The sequence below is a fragment of the Hakea prostrata genome, chromosome 7 (genome assembly GCF_041222555.1).
Source record: "Hakea prostrata isolate BN-2017 chromosome 7, UWA_Hpros_2, whole genome shotgun sequence".
In the NCBI taxonomy this organism is placed as follows: Eukaryota; Viridiplantae; Streptophyta; class Magnoliopsida; order Proteales; family Proteaceae; genus Hakea; species Hakea prostrata.
The window spans coordinates 46,200,848-46,221,712 of NC_142606.1; the positions used below are offsets into that span (position 1 = coordinate 46,200,848).

A 20,865-nucleotide genomic window follows, 5' to 3' on the forward strand; every position below is an offset into this window, starting at 1 on the left:
ATATCATAGAATTAAAAGCTCAGTTGGCTAGGGAATTTGAAATGAAGGACTTGGGACCCGCTAACAAGATTTTAGGGATGCAAATTCACCATGACAGAAATAACAGGAAGATTTGGCTATCTCAGAAGAGTTACTTAAAGAAAATCTTGCGTCGCTTCAATACGCAAGACTGTAAGCCAGTTTCTACCCCACTTCCTGTTAATTTCAAGTTATCCTCAAGTATGTGTCCTAGCAATGAAGGAAAGAGGATGGAGATGTCTCGAGTACCGTATGATATGTACAAGACCAAACATTGCACATGCAGTGGGAGTGGTTAGTCTTCACATGGCGAATCCAAGACGAGAGCATTGGATTATTGTGAAGAGGATCCTAATATATGTTAAAGGAACCTCGGATGCTGCTCTATGTTATGGAGGATCTGAATTTACTGTCAGAGGATATGTTGATTCTGATTTTGCAGGTGATCTTGATAAAAGGAGATCCACTACTGGCTATGTGTTTACAATTGCAGGAGGAGCTGTGCGCTGGGTATCTAAACTACAGACAATTGTAGCACTGTCTACAACAGAAGCTGAGTAAATGGCAGCTACACAAGCTTGTAAAGAAGCAATCTGGATAAGAAGATTCATGGAAGAACTTGGGCACAAACACGAGAAGATTCTCTTGTATTGTGACAGTCAGAGTGCCTTGCACATTGCAAGGAATCCAGCTTTTCATTCCAAGACAAAACACATAGAAGTACAATATCATTTTGTTCGTGAAGTGGTGGAAGACGGAAGGGTGGATATACAGAAAATCCACACGAAAGAGAATCTAGCAGATGCATTGACAAAGGCAATCAACACTGACAAGTTCATTTGATACAGATCCTTGTATGGCTTAACAGAGACGTAAACAGCATGGTGGTGGCAAGATAGAAAATGGTGTGGAGATTAATTGGTTCTCAATCTAATCTCCAAGCGGGAGATTGTTGTATAGTCTTAGTCCCACATCTAGTAGAAGTGGGAGTTGTTATCCCACATCGAAAAGAAGTGGGAGTTTGTTGAGAGGTTTAGTCCCAGTTCGAGTAGATGTGGGAGAGGTAGGATGGGGAGAGGCTATAAAAGGATGCCTCCCCCTCCACATGTAATTCATCCCAAAATCTTCCATCTTGTATATTTCTTTATCTATAGTGGAGTTTTCTCTCTTGCCCGTGGTTTTTTCCTTTTAAGGGTTTTTCACGTAAATTCTAGTGTTCTTCTTTTCTCTTATTTGCTGATTGTTCTATTCGGTGGGTTTTTCATAACCCAACACTGACCACACAATAGACCCCTTTTACTTAATATATCCATCCCTCTTTCACTTATATGGCCTACTCTCATGTGTCATAATTTTGTAGTATCTGAATCAAAAATTGATGAAACTGCTGCAACGGATCCAATAACTGTAGTACTATGCAAAACATACAAATTACCAACCTTCTTTCCTTTCATTAATAAGAGGGCACCTTATTAACCTTCATAACTCCACCTTTAGCTGCGTATCTACACCCGTTTGTATCAAAGGTGCCCAAACTGATGATCTTCAACTTAGGAACATGTCAGGCATTAGTTAGAGTTCTGATAATACCATAATGCATATTTCCCTTTGAAACTGTTTTGCAAGGAGAATATTCCCCATCAACACAACTCAACTCTAAAAAGGTCCGTAAGTAAGTAGAGAACCATTCACGATTAAAGCACATATGGTAGGAAGTAGGAACACCGGGAATCAAGGATCCATTCATCTTGTGATCTAACGATGACATCAGACACCAATAACATCTCAAAATCACTCCCATCTTCAACAACACTAGCCTTTGCAGAGTTTTCTTTCTTTAGTTGGTTGGCACCGCCACTTGCTTTCTGCTTGTTCTAAAGCTTGTAGCACTTTGATATGATATGCCCCTTTTTCTTGCAACAATTACAAGTCAAAGTTTTATTCTTTCATTTTGACCTAGACTTCTTGTCACTGTCTGAATTTCTCTTAATAGTTCTACCTCTAACTGTCAACCAACACCCTCAGATTTGGTTGTTGTCAATTCATCCTCAATTTTTGTTTACTCAAAATATTGGTTTTGACATCAGACAGGTGTCACCACCTCTCCTAGGACCGGAATGATTATCCCTGCCCGGTGGGTCTACATCTTGAAACTGAGATGGTCTTTCTACCATAGATCATGGTGCCTCTAAAGTGCTTATATGATGGAGGCACTTAATATAGCAATAACAAAGCTAAATCTCCATCCTCAATTTTAACATCTATCTTTTACAAATCAGAAACGATAAAGTTAAAAGTAACAACATAAGATTTGAGAGAAGTACCTTCACCCATACGCAAAGTATAGAATTGTTGCTTTAACCTCAACCTATTAGTGAGGGATTTTGTGTGGTACAAATCTTCCAAGGCAGACCACAATTCTACTAATGTCTTCTTCAAAAGGACTTCTTGCAGAACTTCGTTCGATAGGCATAATTGAATTGCAATGAGGCTCGATCATCCATATCATTCCAATCATCTTCAGACATAGTTGCAAATTTCTTCGTCTTCCCAAATATGGCCTTCTAACAAAGTTTTGTTCATACGCTCTACAACTCCATTTTGTTGAGGTGTCTTCAGAACTACATGGTGTCTTGCAATTCTATCATTCTTGCAGAATTTATTGTCTCCTTCACAAAATTCTAGGCCATTATTTGTTCTCAATCTTTTAATTTGCTATCAATCTACTACTCAATCAAAATCTTCCTATCAGCCCTAGCCCTCCGCTTCCACCATAAATCTCCAAAAACGGATCATTTAGGTCACCCACCTAAATTTATCAGTGCGGATCCATCTTCCAAATCGGGGTACAAGAATTCAAATCACAACATAACAAGGACTAACGGAAATTTCATCTGCAAACCATGTCCCCACTGCCCCAATTGCATAAGCTGACTTGGAATAATACCCTTCCACTTTGGGTTCACATATACTATCCCCACTGGCCCCAATTGGATGACCGACTTGGAATAATGCCCTTCCCCTTTGGGTTCACATATACTATCTTAGGTTTTGGTATATTTTTAAAATACTCCAAATCTCCAATCGTATTCTATGACGATGCATATGATGGGGGCAGCAAGAACAGGGTGCAGCTAAATTTTGTCCACTAATAACAAAATAGTGCCAATTTCTCTCACAACAGCTTCCTTATTATTATGGTTGAGCTTGACCTACTAATAACTTCTTCAATTATCAATATTTCATGATAAAAGATTGCATACTTAATCAAATGGTTTAAGCAATATATAGAGTAAAAGAATACTAAGATCAAAAACTCATAAAACATGTCCAATATGTCCTTATATATCCCACATCCCACACTAACACACACACGGGGGGGGGGGGGGGGAGAAAGGAAGAAACCTTCATAAAGCAACAAAAGATGGCCCTTATTTTGAACTTAGTTGTTTATTAATTCCATAGATTTGTTCGGGTCGGTCCTTCTCACAAGGTGGACGTACCAACATGGGGAACTTAAAGGTCAAGAAGGGTGGTGTGGAGAGGAAGAAAAGATTGTTAGCACATCCAGCACTTAATGATCGCTGTTATCTACATACTCTTAAGTTTGGTGAACAAGGAGAAGGGAGCGAAGACAAAGAAGTGGGTATGTTTGTTCAAGGCATCAAGGCACTAGATCATCAGCCCCAAGGCATGGTTTGATGTGCCTAGTGGAGTATCAAGGTACCAAGGAGACCTGATGTGAACACAAAGACCACTCTGGCCAAAACCCCAAGTGGGGCCCCCCGGATGGTTCCAAGAAACCACCCTAAGCTGGCCAAATCCCTTTTGGGGGGTATTTTAGGCATTTTGCCCCTTATTTTTATTCTGGAATCATCCCCAGGATATTCCAGAATTTTAGTTGAGTCCAAATTAGTAAGGTAAGCAGAGTTTGGTTTGGTTTGAAGAGTTTTATTTTAATTTAAAGTCGATTTGGATGAGTCTTAAGTTATCTTAATTAGCATGTGCTTTTTAACTTAACTTAAAAGTTTAATTAAACCTGTGTGCTTAGTAGATTCCAACTCTAAGGTTGAGGTCTTTCAGTAATTAGATTCTATTTTGAGTGTTTTGGTCAAGAGTTGGGATCCTAATCCGTTAGGGAATCCCAACCCAAGTCAGAGTCTCTTTTTGAAGGCTATAAATAGCCCATTAGTTCAACGTAATTTTTAGTTTTGATGAATAAAGATTATTGAGTTTATTGCAGACGAAGTGGTTGGCAGGACTCCTTTAAGGGGGACCCAACGGTTGTTTGTTTAGAGCATTCTAATCTTGCAAAGTTCAGTTCTCAAATCAGGTTTTCAAGCATCGATTTCAGCAACAGCGTCACCACTTCAAGTTGCAGAATTCAGATCAAAATTTCCCAGGTCAGTACACCCCCCCCCCCCCACACACACACACAAAAAAAAAAAAAAAAAAAAAAAAAAGCCCCATTGCAAGACACTCTTCTTCCTCCCCTGTTCCCTGTGCAACCTCCCCCACCCGTCCCCACTGCTGCACCAGACCGGCAGCCTTACCAGCCCCTCACAACACCCCCACACCTTTACCTAGCCCCCCACAACTCTGTTGAGTCTCTCCCCCACCCTGTCCCTGGCGTACGACCCTCCCTTTCCCCCCCTCTCTCTCTCTCAGAGTCTATCTTTCTTGTGGCAGGAAAAAAAAAGAGAACAGAAGAAAAGAAAACGAAAAGAAAGGAGATTGCAAGAAAGAAAGTTCCTTACCTTTCAAGATACAACCCATTCCCATTACATCATCATTCAATTTGGGTCATTCAATTTGGGTTTGTTAAAACTCTAAATCCTTTCCCATACTGAACCGTACACTTCTGTTACCCTTCCGATCTTCCCTAATTAGATATACTACCACCTAGACCTAGTAAACAATTCCCTCACAGTCCCTAGTTTTCCCTTTCCCCAAAACCCTCCCACATAATTTTGGAATGACCCATAGCCATCCTTTCAACCATCCAAAAATTATTTAGTTTCTTCTCTACCAATCTTAGGCAATCCATAATATTTTTACCTGTATCTGCTCGAAGATTCTAAGCAATTCTGAATTCTAGGGAATCCACCCAAGAATCCCTAACCCTAGAACTGGATTTACATCAAGACCACCAAGGAAGGTAAATGAAACAGGGACGTCTTTGGGACAGAGGTAAGGTGCTCCTTTGGATACACCATGATGCTGAGGTGGTAATAACCTTTTGGTGGTGTGCAGAGAGGATGGTATCTCTACAGTGGATATAATCCCAATCATGGTGGAGAGAGGGACCGCCTCACCCATGGACATGTAGGTAGAGGGTCATGTGAGAGTGTGAGAGTGTTGTTCTCGGGTAAACTAAGAGAGACGTTCAAGGCGCATCCAATTTAAGGACGGGTTTGGATTTAAATCCACATATTATACTCGTATTCTTTTATTTCTCCTAGTGAAGAATAGGTGATTTCTCTATAGATGTAGGCAAGTGTTTATCAAACCATGATATCTGGCATCTTGTATTCTCTTGTCATTTTTCTTCTCAATATGCAGTTGTTCATGTATTGATCCCAGGAAAGTGGTAACCGAGTTAGTCTTCATAAGTAGTAATGAAACCCGGTTCTGGCCAAGAAGTGATATTTAGGTTAGAATCATAAGAACGAACATTTGGTGGCTTATCGTAGGTGACAAATGGAAATCTAAGCAAACTACAACGCAAAAGAAGATAAGGTTCTCTGTGAAATTGGATCACGGAAGACAAGGGTGTCGTACGTATGGTGAACTTCATAATTTTAGTCTTCTTTTTACAAAGTTGTAAAAGAGAGGAAGAAAAAAAGAGGAGAACTTTGTGGAAAGGAACAAAAGCAAAATGGGTTTGGTTATAAAGGAGGGGGGGGGAGCCCTTCCAAGCCAATACAAACTTTCAAATACAGGGTGTGCTACGAGGGTTAAATTTCCTGAGGTGTTACCATGTTTCAACCTAACTGGCATGGAGGGATCAACAAATTCCACTCCGCTGGTAAAGATTTCGTGGGTTCATGCAAAGATCAGTGTTCACAAGCTGACAACGAGCACAGATTTGGTAAAGGCCGTCATATATGTTTGCTGGTAGAGTAGCAATTGGATCTCTATCGAAACTAACACAAAGAAGTATAGGTAAATAGTGCAAACTGCAGGAGTTCAAGCAGTAAACATGTGCATGTCTAGAAAGAAAATTATGAATTTCATTTCTTTGGTAAGCGGCAGTGAACTGTTAAAAGCGGCAAAAATGGAAGGAGAGATGGAGCCACATCACTTCATGAGCGGCAGTGAGCTGCAAGAGACACCCTACGGCCAAAGTGGGAGCTAGGATCATACTAGTGTTAGGTATGGGAGTCAAAGAATTTGACTCGGGTTCTGTTACACATTGGGTTGGCTGTTGTGTCAAATCAAGTAAGATTTTAGATTACAAATAGATTAGTTGATGTTGTGTCAAATCAAGTAAGATCTGAGGTGGTGCTTAGCTGATGTTGTTTGTAGGCCACTGGGGTTCTTGTTTGGGTTAATTACAAATAGATTTAACAATTCTTCCTGTAACTGAGTTCTTCTTCTAAGTTGAAGGCGGATTTTGTTGGGGTTGGTCCTCCCCATAAGGTGAAGGGACGCACATAGAAAACTTGAAGGTCAAGTTGGGTGGTTTGGACAGAGAAGAATGATTTTCTAGACATCAAGGAATGAAAAATTGAATCTCACCTATATACTCTTAAGTAGGCAAAAAAGGAGAAGTGAGAGAAGACACACAAGTGAGTCTCTATTAAAGACAAGAACATGCTAGGTCATCTGCACCAAGGCTTGGCTCAGTGTAGCTCACGGGGTATCAAGGTACAACAATAGCACCAAGGAAGGTACACAATATAGGGGAGTCCTGAGACAAAGGCAAGCCACACCTTCGGAGGCATTGGGACAACGACGCGGTAATAACCTTTCAGTGGTGTACAAAGAGGTTTGTATCTCTATGATGTACCTTGTATTGTGTCATAGTGGAGAGAGGGCCTGTCATTCCCATGGAAATGTAGGTAAGGGATTGATGAAAACCAGGTCTTGGGTTAGGGTATCTTGGTCAATTCCCTAGACTAAGAGTTTGTCCAGGAAGTTCTAGTGGAAGGGGAAAGGATTTTAGGGTTTTCATAGGTGGTTTAGGGCCTGCGCAAACTAGTCTTCAGATCTGAATTCCTTTGTACTCAAAATTTCAGAATTGAAATTCGAATTTCAAGGCCAAACTAGGGTTTCAGCTATGGTGGAAGAAGGCTATTCCTTGCTGATCCTGCTGAACAGAGCTGACTTCTATTGTTATCCTCTCAACTAGAATGAAATCTAATTGACATAACTTGATAAAAATCAGATTTCTGGAATTTTAAAAATTTCTGCAGAATCTCAAGGAGGAAGATGAAGTGCAGGTTTTTCTAACTTAGGGAAGTAGGACTGTTTTGTAGAAAATAATGGTAGGGCATGAGTATATGGTTTCCTACTATCCTAATGGAAGTGGAAGGGGTGAAGGGGCTGGGAATCAGGTTTCTTAATGGGTTTAAGATTAGGCTGCCGTGGGAGAGAAGGAAGGGGAAGGAGGCCTACGGATGATAGGTTAAGTGGGGAAAGCGGCTGGGGAGGTCGTGGGGCTTAGGGGAAGGTTCTAGGGATGCATGGGGAAGAGGGAAGGGGTGGGAGAATGCTGTTACTTACTTGGGATCGTTGAAATGAATGCTGGAAGGTTGAAGAAGCTTGCTGGAAAATTAAAGAAGTTTCAAAACCTGCCGTGGCCCCCCTTAAATCAGAAACTCCGGTCCTTAAACTTTATTCAATAAACCAGACTGAACATTACAATGCAAGAAGAGGCTATGTATAGCCTGAAAGAAAAGACTCTGACTGGGGTTGGGAATCCCTAAGAGATAAGGATCCCAACACTAAACTAAAACGCCTTAAATAGGAATCAATTACTAATGAGATTACAACCCTTAGATTAGAATATTTTAAAGACACTTAAATTGGGACTTAACTACACCTCCAAATAAAGACAAACTCTAAGGATAAGAACCCGTTTGGATAAGGAATCTTATTTTATCAACTAACTAACTCAACACAACTTAAACTCTCAAAGAACTTTCAAACTACTACTTAAAACGAACCAAAAAAAAAAGAAAACCAAAAGTTGATCCATGACCTTTGGTTCGAGGGGAATCTATCTAGACCCATATTGGGCTGGAAAATGACCAAAATACCCTTGGAGGCATTCGGCCAGCTTGGATTGGCTATTTGGATCTAGATTCTAGAACCCAAATATGGGGAGGGGGTCCACGTGTTCGCATCAATACTCCCCTTCTTGAAAACATTCATCCTCTAATGAATGTGCTTGTCATGTGTCTCCAGATCAATATTCTGAAGAGCTTGCATGCAAACTTGACCTGTTATCTTGCAGCAGGGAGGAAGTAGTGGGTATAAGGCAGCCAATACTACTCCTAGACATAACCCTGCCAGAAGGATGGATTGCTGGATCTGGTCTTCAAATCTAGGAACCTCTTTTTCAACGAACCAGGAGGGCATACAGAAGTGGCTAGTGAAGCTTTTTGAGTCCTTCTCTATCACCAACTCTATGAGTAGCATGGCTAGGGCTTGAATAGCTCTTGTAGTATCCCTCCCGAGAAAAAGTGTGAGACCCAAGAGAGGACCCATCTTGCAAGGAATTGAGGCTGGTATAGACCTGATGTATGGGGGGGGAGGGGGGCAGCATCTTCTCTATGGTACGAGGAACACAAGGGGTCTTCAGTGGTGTAGGTACCTTTTTAGCTCTAACTAGTGCTGTTGGGTTGGTCATGCTTCTATACCCTATGAGAGCACCTTTGTCAATCAACATGCTGAACTTTAAGGACTTGAATCTCCTTATGGTCCTTCATTGTTCCCGCCTTAGGGTTACCCATACCCTCTAATCCTCTAATCTGGCTGTAGGAGACAATGACAGCAATTGTATCTCTTCTGTCAAGTCACTAAGATCATAGTACTGGGCCAAAAGTGCTACCTTACCAATGGAGTCATGTAGGGCCGCCTCTAGTGGTGGCCATAGGGTCTCTTGCTTAGAAGTTAGTGGATGAGAGTTGGGGACAGCAACTCCCCTTCTTTGAAGAGACTCCTTGGCTAAGTGTTCCTCGATTCCAAAGTCAATTTTATCTATCTTCTCTGGCACGTCTTCTGGAGGAAGCTTCTGACTGGGTGGGGCTGGTCTTTTATCTAATTCGGCCTGTACTGCGCAATCATTCAGGGTGCTGCCTTTATTTGTAGAACCTCTTCTATTGGCTTTTCTGGACTTCAGGCTGATCTTCAGATTGAGATAACAGGACAACTAGATTCTTTTGGGACTAGACTCTGTACACCTCTTCTTCTACCTTCCTCATGTAGATTCAAGCGAAGGAATACAACATTTTTGCCCCGATGCCTAAAGTTACAAGTGTTTTCCCACCCATGGATAGTTATATCATTCTCATAAAGCCACAATCAACCCAAAATTACATCAGACACTCTATAGGCATTACATCACACCAGACCTCATCAGCACAAGAATGTAAGTTAATACGAACTACACATAGGGCTGACCGCATAGGGCTTTTGGTGTTCTTCCCCTGGTAACTTCGCCTTTTGTACAGTTGCTTCAGAGAGAGCATTAGTGTTGCAACCACTGTCAATGATGGTTCTAACCACAGATCTACCAGCTCATAATGGTATGTGGAAAAGGCTGCTCCTTCTCCAATCTTCATCTTCATCTTCAAACACAACAATCTTAGAAAAAAAGCTCATTGATGGACCATACTCAAAGTACCCTTCAATAGGGAGACTGTCTGCTAGCTCTTCCATGATTCAGGCTATTGGGGATGCATCAAGGATGGTACTAGGGCTGCTGGAAATCTGAGCTCTGATACCAATTGATGAAAACCAGGTATGGTTAAGGGTAGTTTGGTCAATTTCCTAGACTTAGGGTTTCCTAGGAAGTTCCAGTGAAAGTGATGCAACCATGCATCTAGAGTTAAGGGTAAAGCTGTAATTTCCCTAGAATGCAGCTGCCCAGGAAATTCCAGTAGAGGGTAGAGGGCTTTTTTTAGGGTTTCCTCTACAAACCAAGTCTGTTGAATGTGAAATTCAAATGTGAACTCTTTGAAGATTGAAGTTTGGATTTGAATTTTGAATTCAAACTCAGAAGTAAGGTTTAGAGTGGACCAGCCAGTGTGGGTTTGGACTTTGTCTTGCTGGTTTTGTTGGTTTTGGACTATAGGTTTCAAGGTTTTAGAAGAATGAAGGAGGTCTTGGGTAGTCTCGTTCAGGGTTTTCTGGAGTTCTAAAACTTCTGCAGAATTCCAAGGTTGAAGAAGACTCACAAAAATTTTCAGATTAGGGAAAAATAGGTTGAATGGGGAAACAACTTGGGGATTGTATTATAGGTTTTGGTGCAAACATAGGAGAGGAGAAAAGGGGTCAAGTGGGGCTAGGGAGGTGAGTTTAACCAAGTGATGGTGCTGCTGCAATCACAGAAGCTAGGGCAAAGGGGGAAGGGGTAAGATGTGCTCAACCAGAAGGGGAAGAGGAAAGGGATAATTGTGATGGGGTTGGGGATCTTTCTAAGACTGGGCAAGATGGGAGGGGCAGAGAAACCTACGGTGGAAGGGGGAAGGGCTTTTAGGGTTGCGCAGGAAGGGAAAAGTGGTGGTGGAGGGGCTGTGACTTACGTGGCTTGCTGGGAACTTGAAGAATGCTGCTGGACTTGATGATTGAAGCTTCAGTACATCATTGCAGGCTTGCTTGAATGTTGGGCTTAAGTAAGGCGCTATCACAATGACAACCGCAGGGTCCCCCCCCCCCCCCCCAGGAACCCTACCAACACTCAGGCCATTTCTCAAACAAATTCTTAATTCATCAAATCTAAAAATAGCATACATAAAAGGGCTATTTATAGCCTAAAAATAAATACTCTAACTCAAACTGGGATCTCCTTAACTGACAAGATCCAATTACAACTCAAACTGGACTCTTATCCAAACTCTTGACGGATAAGATAAGGAACCTTATCTAATCTCAACTACTAATTATGACTCATCCAGACAACTTCATCTCAAAGTAAAACACTCAAAACAAATCCAAACTTGACTCAAACTGACTAACAAAATTCTGAAAATGTTTCCTAATTAAATTTCAAACGAGAATTAAGGGCTAAAATGCCCAAAATACCCCTCCAAAGGGATTCTGCCAGCTCATGGGGCATCTTGGATGCATCCTGGGGGGCCCCACTTAAGGTTTCGGCCTAGGGTTTTATGTTTACATCAGAAAGGGGAAAAGGTTTTAGGGCTCTTAGGTGATTTAGGGCCTGCTGAAACTAGTCTTCAGATCTGAATTCCTTTGTGCTCAGAATCTCAGATTTGAAATTTGAACTTCAAGGCCAAACTAGGTTTTGGCTAGGGTGGAAGAAGGCTATTCCTTGCTGATCCTGCTGAACAGCGCTGACTTCTATTGTTATCCTCTCAACTAGAATGAAATCTAATTGACAGATCTTGATAAAAATCAGATTTCTGAAATTTTAAAGATTTCTGCAGAATCTCAAGGAGGCAGATGAAGTGCAGGTTTTTCTAACTTAGGGAAGTAGGACTGTTTTGTAGAAAATAATGGTAGGGCTTGAGTCTATGGCTTCCTGCAATCTTAGTGGAAGGGAAAGGGGTGAAGAAGGGGCTGAGAATCAGGTTTCTTAATGGGTTTAGGATTAGGCTGCCATAGGTGTTATGGACAATTTATAATAGACCTACATAGGTCGCCCAAAGAAGAACTGGACCGATCAAACCTTGGTCGGACCACGAATAAAACGAAGGCCCTAAGCAAGGTATACAATTTGAATCGTATCCAACCTCCTTAAAAATAGGGATAAGGATTCCGATCAAGTCAGGTATTTTGAATTGCTCTAGAGTCCAGATCGAATCCACAACTACAATCCAAGTAATACTCTCTTGGGGGATAAGATTCTTCTCCCCAGGAAGTTAGCAACAATTATAGAGTTTCATTTGAACTACATTACTGCTCAATTAAGGTAACCTCTTCTAAGATCTATAAATACCCACACCATTATCATAATCAGGTATGCACTCTTGGGTTACTCTCTCTAGCATTGAGAGCTCTACATTGTTGTTTTCTTCTAAAGCTATGAGCTTCCACTAACTTGATCATCAGAGACGTTCCTCGACCAACCCGGTCGAGCACGTTTTTTGCAGGTTGTTTGCTCACGTAACTAAACGGATTTTTGCAGCAACAATTGGCGCTGTCTGTGGGAACTTGATCAAAGGGCCATCATGTAAATCAGATCATGAATGCTAAACCAATCGTATGTTCCTGCTATTCACTAGTAGTTAACTAACTGCTCACTTGAACTACCAAACTGGTTTTCTTTCAAATCTAAACAGCCACGAGTGGAGTTAGCCAATTCTATTTCTATTCATTACAGTAATTTTTTATTTTAAACCAACCACTTCTTTTATAAGATGTGCCAGCGAGCAGGAGCTTGCTCATGACTCTCAAGAATCGGTCAATCTTGCTATCACACTTCCTCCAAGGAGGGGAGGGCATGGGAAAGCAACTACACCACCATTGTTTGAGCTTATATTGATGGATTAGCTTCACTAATCTCCCCACTACAGGCTGCTGGCTAAAAACAGAGGAATTTGGAATGTAACGGTCTTACCTGCTAAAGGGGTGAGAGATTTTATCAAAGTCATGGGGATCTGGAGAAAAAGGCCTGAATGGATGAAGGAACCAGATAAGATATATCGAATCCTTGAAGAGAGTGGGGACGAATGAAAGGAGATAAAATTTATTGCAGTCACGTTCAAGAAAAAGCATCGTTCAAAAACCTCACCGGAAGCGGTTCCAACGATCTCCAGTTCTCATTGGATCTTCGAATCTGTTTTTTCTAATAAAAAGATTCTTTTAATTTTTTCAGGTTTTGGAGAAGGTCTCTTGATTTCTGGTTCACGATCTTGGTTCTCTGACTACTGGTTCATGTTCGACACCAGCAATTCTTGGGAAGTAGGACTGAAAGGAGAACTGATCTAAAGTTGCTAAAATCCAATTTGGTTGGTGGGCATATCTCATGAGTTAGAAGCCAATGCATGACCATCCTCTACTTTGCAGATTCAGGTTTGAAATTTGGTTTCTTTCTTTCGGCAGTTCTATCTTTCAGACTGGGTTTGTGTTGAATTGAGCTTCCATTAATTTATTTTCCTGCCTCCCCGAACCGAACCGAGAAATTGTTTTTCTTTAGTCATGCCTTGCTCTGTCTCCTAAGTGACAAGTCATTCGAATAGAATTTGCAGAAAGGAGTGGTTTTATTCTCAGTTATTTAACTATTCCGATTCGTGCTCTGTTGAAACTATAGATTTTCCAGACGAGACAAATATGCCTAACAATAATGGTTGTTTCCCATCTCAAAACCTAAATGTGTATTACATCACATTTCAGCGTGGTATGCAGATTCATGCATCTTCAGGTTCTTACCAAGAAGCTTTTCACAGCTTAAATCTTATGAGTCATATAACTGGGAACCCGACTGTGTATGATAGTAATTTGTTTATGAAGACCAAAAAGGCCTCTAATGCAAAATCTAGTTGAATTCTATGATCTAATGAGAAGATTTGGGCCTCCTCTCACTGCCTTGACTTACAATACTTTCTTGAATAGATTACTACTCTCTATAGGCACATTGGAAAATGCATTTTATTTCACAGAAGAGATGTATAGAAATGGATTTATGCCATCTATCAAGTTGGGGAATTTAATGGGCTCTCTTTATGTGTTCAAACTGATGTTGAGATTGGAGTATTCTCCAACCGAAGCCACTTCACACTTGTTGCTGAGGCGTCATAACTGTGATGCTCCCAAAGTTCATGTAAGCCACTGAACTGGGTTCTTTGGAATCAAGCCATTCAAGACACCACCCAGGTTCTTCTTTCCATAGATTGGACCCAATGGACTTCAAGCTCTCATATTTAATCTGATCCAAATCAATAGATCAATGGAAGAGGGCCAATGCTGTAAACTCAAGGCAACATTGTTGACAATGAATCTATGGCATCCTTTTCGAGGTCATCAAAGGTATTTAAAATTACAGCATGAGCTTGTAAGTTCTCTCAACTTCTTCTTTGATAATGCCAAGCATGATATCGGATGGGTTGATAGTTCGGAAAAAACTAGGAATATCCTTGAGACAGATACCATTCATCACTGGTATTCATGCACACAAGATCATGATTGCTAATTGCGGGTAACCCGAACAAGAAGAGTGTGTATTTATTATCTTAAAAGAAATTGATTGGAGCTCTTCTACTTCAAGGAGTCTACAGTCGATTCATCAGTCATTCCCAAGCTCCCTTGATTTTTATAAGAAAGAGTGGACTAGATCCACACTCTGTTCCATCCGAAGAGCTAGCTGCCTCTACAAGATATATGATGCAACTTCTAAATCTCGTTGTCCATAACCTCGCTACTGTTGCCCTTACTACTCAGATGGTCCAGGAGAAGAGATTCATTTGCAAAGAGAGAATACTTTCCACCGTTGATCATATGTATCTACGTGTTGCACACCTAAAGCTGCGAATATACACAGCAAACAAATTTCCAAGATTATGTCGAGACTCAAAATGCTTCAACAAACCAGAAGTTGTTGGTCTCCCTATGACACTCATATCTTCATCTGCGTCCACCACGCTTGACTAAGTCTTCCGCTTCCCATCTTCTGTTTATTGCATCTACGATCATAATTGTTTCATGGGTTCATAGTGTGTGCAAGAAAAACACATCTGCAAAAACTGGACAACAAGATCCCTCTCTCTCTCTCTCTCATTGGAGTGTTTCTGCTCGGCCAGAACCAGTTTAATGACTATCAATAGGTCATTTCCAATACATATCATCCACAAGACCCAAAAACTGGGCAACAAGTTCCTCGATCATAAAATTTAAGCAATGTCAGAAAATCCAATCAAACAAATATTATTCGATGCAAAGATGAAGTGCTCAACCATGGATTCTTTACAAAAAGTGCTCGACCAAGGAAAGTTCGAAGGATTCTGCAATCAAAGCTACATCCGACCAACAAAAGTCGTGATTACATTCACAAAATCACAAAAGTGTAAGACCTATAAAATTAGGCTTCACAAAAGAGTAGGACCAATAAAATTAGGCTTCACAAAAGAGTAAGACCTATGAAATTAGGCTTCACAAAAGAGCAACACCTATGAAATTAGGCCTCACAAAAGAGTAACACCTATGAAATTAGGCTTCACAAAAGAGTAACACCTATGAAAGAGCATGGCAGTATCCTAAGAGAACTACCCTTGCTCAAGATATCTCGCGAAAGAAAGAGTAGGGCAGTATCCTAAGGGGACTCCCCTTGCTTGAGAAAGAAAGAGCATCGCAGTATCCTAAGGGAACTCCCCATGCTCGGGAAGAAGGCAGGGCAGTATCTTAAGGGAACTCCCCTTGCTCGAGAAGAGAACAGGACATTATCTTAAGGGAACTCCCCTTGCTCGAGAAGAGAGCAAGGCGATATCCTAAGGGAACTCCCCTTGCTCGAGGAAGAAATAGCAAGGCAGTATCCTAAGGGAACTCCCCTTGCTTGAGAAGAGAGCAAGACAGTATCCTAAGGGAACTCCCCTTGCTCGAGAAGAGAGCAGGGCAGTATCCTAAGGGAACTCCCCTTGCTCGAGAAGAGAGCAGGGCAATATCCTAAGGGAACTCCCCTTGCTCGAGAAGAGAGCTAGGAGTATTCAAAGAACTCCCCTTGCTCGAGAAAGAAAGGAGCAGGGCTGAATCCCAAGGAAACTCCCCTTGCTCGAGAAGAGAGCAGGGCAGTATCCTACGGAAACTCCCCTTGCTCAAGAAGAAAGTAGGACAGTATCCTAAGGGAACTCCTCTTGCTCGAGAAGAGAGCAGGGAGTATCCTAAAGGAAATCCCCTTGCTCAAGAAAGAAAGAGCAAGGCAGTATCTTAAGGGAACTCCCCTTGCTCGAGAAAGGAATAGCAAGGCAATATCCTAAGGAAACTCCCCTTGCTCAAGAAAGAAAGAACAGCGCAATATCCTAAGGGAACTCCCCTTACTCGAGAAGAGAGCAGGGAGTATCCTAAGGGAACTCCCCTTGTTCGAGAGGAGAGTAGCACAATAACCTAAGGGAATTCCTCTTGCTATCAAAGCTATCAAACTCGAATCAATAGATCAAATAATTGATGATAAAGACTTAAGCATCAAGTACAAAAGGATTCTGCCCAATTCGCAGAAAAGTAAGACCCAATAAAAATTGGGCTTTGCAAAAGAACAAAATTTGTTATTATCAATTCGCTCTTTGAGCAATTCCCAAGTTACCATGCTCGGGGGAAGTAGTCGAACATATATCTACATATACCAAACAAGTAACCATGGCAACTTGGCAAAGTCACAAATAGGATTCCATGGCAACTTAGCAAAATCATCGTTCAAAGAGGAGGACGGTCAATGATAATTTAATGAACAAGTAACAATGGCAACTTGGCAAAGTCACGAACAGGATTCCATGGCAACTTGGCAAAATCATCGTTCAAAGAGGAGGACGATCAATGATAATTCAATAGCCAAAGAGGCAATGAAGAAGACCAAAGGATTAACATGACGCTTGACCATTACAGGGTCAACCAAACAACTTGGAATGAAAGCTCAGGAGCTCGACCAGTTTGATGATTCTGCTCGACCACAACCAGTTCGACCAGATCAATAGTTTGAGCAGTATGAAAATTCAGATGTGTTCGACCAGAACACTGGCTAAAACGGAGATGATACAAAAGATCTTATCCCCATAAATGCACCGCTTGCGGCACTGGTCAAGCAAAAGTCAGACCAAACTCTGCCCGACCAAATCAAAGCTAGATTAAGAGGAAAACCTAGTCCCTTGGTCGAACATGGAGCCACAAGTGACCAAATGACTTATGGTCGACCTCAAATAGATTAACCAGGGTCGAGAAGACAAAGCAAAGAAGTCTTCAAAAAAGTTGCAAAAAATGTGAAAACCATGATAAAGGGCAATCAAGGAATTTTACTACTAAATAAAGTATAAATCAACCAAGGGCAAGATCGACCAGCAAAAGTGGATGATCCAACACAAGCATTAATGCAAATATTTCGCTCGCTGAGCAACTCTTCGCCTCGCTATTTAGCATGTGACTTCTCAGCCACATAAACATGGGGACTTCTCGAACAAGTATAGAACATTTTTCGCCCACAAAAAATGGTGGTTGATGAATCAAATCAAAATATCCCACTCTCCGACCATCCAAGATGATCAAGCAATTTCGAGGTCATCATAAAAGCCAGGGTCAAAGGTCACTCCACAAATTAATAAGTCCCCTAGGCTGTCTTCAAATTTGATTGAGCACAAGTCAAGCAAAAATCGCTCGACTAGATCGAATCCTGGTCGGGAGAAACTTAGTCCCTTGGCCTCGAACACGGAATTAACTGACCAAGTGACTGGGGGGCTTATGTTATGGACAATTTATAATAGACCTACTTAGGTCGACCATAGAAGAACCGGACCAATCAAACCTTGGTCGGACCACGAATAAAATGAAGGCACTGAGCAACGTGTACAATTTGAGTCGTATCCAACCTCCTTAAAGATAGGGATAAGGATTCGTATCAAGTCATGTATTTTGAATTGCTCTTAGAGTCCAAATCGGATTCCACAACCACAATCCAAGTTATACTCTCTTGGAGGATAAGATTCTTCTCCCCAGGAAGTTAGCAGCAATTATAGAGTTCCATTCGAACTACATTACTGCACAGTTAAGGTAACCTCTCCTAAGATTTATAAATACCCACACCTTTATCATTATCAGGTACGCACTCTTGGGTTATTCTCTCTAGCATTGAGAGCTCTACAAGTTGTTTTCTTCTAAAGCTATGAGCTTCCACTAACTTGATCATCGGAGACGCTCGACCAACCCGGGCGAGCACGCTTTTTGCAGGTTGTTCGCTCACGTAGCTGAATGGATTTTTGCAGTCTATGGCATCCTACAATCGTAGTGGGAGGGAAAGGGGTGAAGAAGGGGCTGAGAATCAGGTTTATTAATGGGTTTAGGATTAGGCTGCTATAGGAAAGAAGGAAGGGAAGGGAGGCTTGGGGATACTAGGGTAAGTAAGGAAAGGGGCCGGGTAGGTCATGGGGTCATGGGAAGGTTCTAGGGATGCATGGGAAGAGGGAAGGGGTGGGAGAATGTTGTTACTTACTTGGGATCATTGGAATGAATACTGGAAAGTTGAAAAAGCTTGCTAGAAAATTGAAGAACTTCCAAAAACCCGTCGAGGCCTCCTCACAATAGGAACCCTAGTCCTTACTCAATAACTTTATTCTAATAATCCAGACTAAAGATTACAATGCAAGAAGAGGCAATTTATAGCCTAAAATAAAAGACATTGACCAGGGTTTGGAATCCCTAAAAGATAAGGATCCCAACACTAAAATAAAACTCCTTAAGGAGGAATCGAATTACTAAGAGACTACAACCCTTAGATTGGAATATCTTAAAGACGGGTTAGCTTGAGACTTAACTACACTTCCAAATAAAGACAGACTCTAAGGATAAGAACCCCTTTGGATAAGGAATCTTATCTAATACAACCTAAACTCTCAAATAACTTTCAAACTACTACTCAAACAAAAGACGCCAAAAGTTTATTCATTACCCTTGGATCGAGGAGAATCTATCCAGACCCATATGGAGCCCTAAAAAGGGCTGGAAAATGACCACAATACCCTTGAGGGCAATCAACCAGCTTGGATTGGCCATCTGGATCTGGATTCTGGAATCCAATTATGGGGGTCCTTGTGTTCACATCAGGGGTTTGTGTCAATGCTGTTCTTCAATTAAGTGAGAGAGGGTGTACGATGGGTTTTAGTTTTGGATGCTAGGATGAGTTTGGATATACATTTATATGTTATACTTGTGTTTGTTTCTCTTACAAAAGAAAAGGTGACCTCCACGTGGGTTTAAGCCCGTGTTGTCGAAACACTTAAATTTTGTGTGTTTAACTCTCGGGTCATTTTTCTTCTCAGTACCCTAGGAAAGTGATAACCGAGTCAGTTCTCAGTAGGTGGTATGGATCCAGTTCCGCCCAACAACATTATCATCAAAACAATCCAACAAACAGAAGCCACAGAATGAGTAGGGACAGAGAAAATTAAGAAATAAAGGAAGGAGATCAAAAGGATATGATAGGCAACGAGATGTAATAGTTGCAATCGCAGCTTCCTTCTAGGAATTAATCTTTAATTTGTCACTTCATTCAATCCAACTCCCTAAAACTATGTATTATAGTTATGAATAATAGATTGTCGAAGCTACTACGACATGTGGTAGATAACGCTTTAATTTTTACTACTTCCCACACATATTCTAAGCAGGAATAATATATTAAAAAAAAACAAAAAAACAAGCGAATCAGTCCAATAAAAAAGAAAACAAGCAATGGGCGCCTCTTGTAATTTCTTACATTTAAGGAAGATAGATTACAAAGGAAGAGATAATGAGAAGTACATAAAAGGATACCTGCGAGACTGAAGGGAGTTTCCATTTCCTCGTGGCGCTTGAGTTTGATTGGTCTTTCTCTTCTTCTGCTTAGGCGCCATTGTTGCGCACAAAACTAACAGTCTTTTAGCGACCTCGAACCGTTCGAGTCGGCAGCCGAGTCCGAGAGACAGAATCCTAATTCCTAACATATGAATAAAACACAGACAGCGGTGTCAACCGGTCGGTCCGGCCACGTTTTGATTCGGTTTTTTTGGTTTGGGTGTGTTTGTGAGACAAACCAAAACCAAAAACAAACCATTTGGTTCAGTGAGACTAGTTCTTGTATGGAATCGTTTTTGTATCTTTCTATGCTTAGTGATCCTTCTTTGTTTGTAGATAGTCATTGATAAACTCATTCTGAAAATATTCCCCAATTGGACCCACAAAATGAAAAATCATGTTTTCGTGCTGATGCGTCCAAAATTTGCTCAGCCCTTAGATCTCTAATGGATGATCTGCAAAAACAATCCTCAAATGTGGTCCGACCACTGGGGTTGGGAGTCCACCTCCGAAGGCTAAGTTAGCTAATGAACTGATCACAATAGGTTATGTTTGAGCACAGAACAAAAGTATGAATACGAATATTGAGGATATGATTCAGATACCTCTCTTGAAAGTAGGTTGTGTTTATATAGGGTTTGCCCTCGAATCTCCTTCGTTGGATTTACTCGAACCTTCTTCGGGTGGCCGTCCAATCTTAACGATTAGATCCGTTACTAATAGATCCGTTCGCGGTAGGATAATGGATAACTACACGATCATAGCATGGCAGTTACCCAAGTAAGCACAATCTTTTGCTCTCGTAAATGTCGTTTAACCGTCTGTTGACGATCCGTTGGCTTCGAGTATCACGGATTCGGGCGTGCTTGTTGACTGAGTAGTTTACTTCCTCAGCAAGTTGTCAAGTAAACCCGGCCCACACGGATGCGGGTCGGTTCACTTCTTCCTGATCTGGGTCGAGGGTAGAACCATGGGCGGACCCGGTTTGATTGTGATTTCTCCCGTATCACGAGCCCCCCGAGACCAAGCGTTTGGGCAATTTCGAGGGCTTGGTATGAACTGGGCCCGTTTGTCGAACGAGGGTTCTGCATAATCCTTTGTTCATTAAACATCGTAACGCATTTAATGCGGCTGCATCTCTTTTTCCTCGAGTTTCGTGAATGTCTTCATTTTATACGGTGGTGATGCCACGCA

At 41.4% G+C, this 20,865-nt stretch overlaps 1 protein-coding gene across 1 annotated transcript in view; it reads right to left on the reverse strand.

The window, feature by feature from the left end:
* LOC149011264 (uncharacterized) overlaps nucleotides 1–19,784 on the reverse strand; it is a 43,630-nt gene extending 23,846 nt beyond the window's left edge. The window contains exon 1 of the mRNA XM_089161835.1: nucleotides 19,651–19,784. Coding sequence (XP_089017961.1) covers nucleotides 19,651–19,730 — 80 coding nt within the window. The 5' untranslated portion in view covers nucleotides 19,731–19,784. The remainder of the gene's footprint in view (nucleotides 1–19,650) is intronic.
* Nucleotides 19,785–20,865: the final 1,081 nt, after the last annotated feature.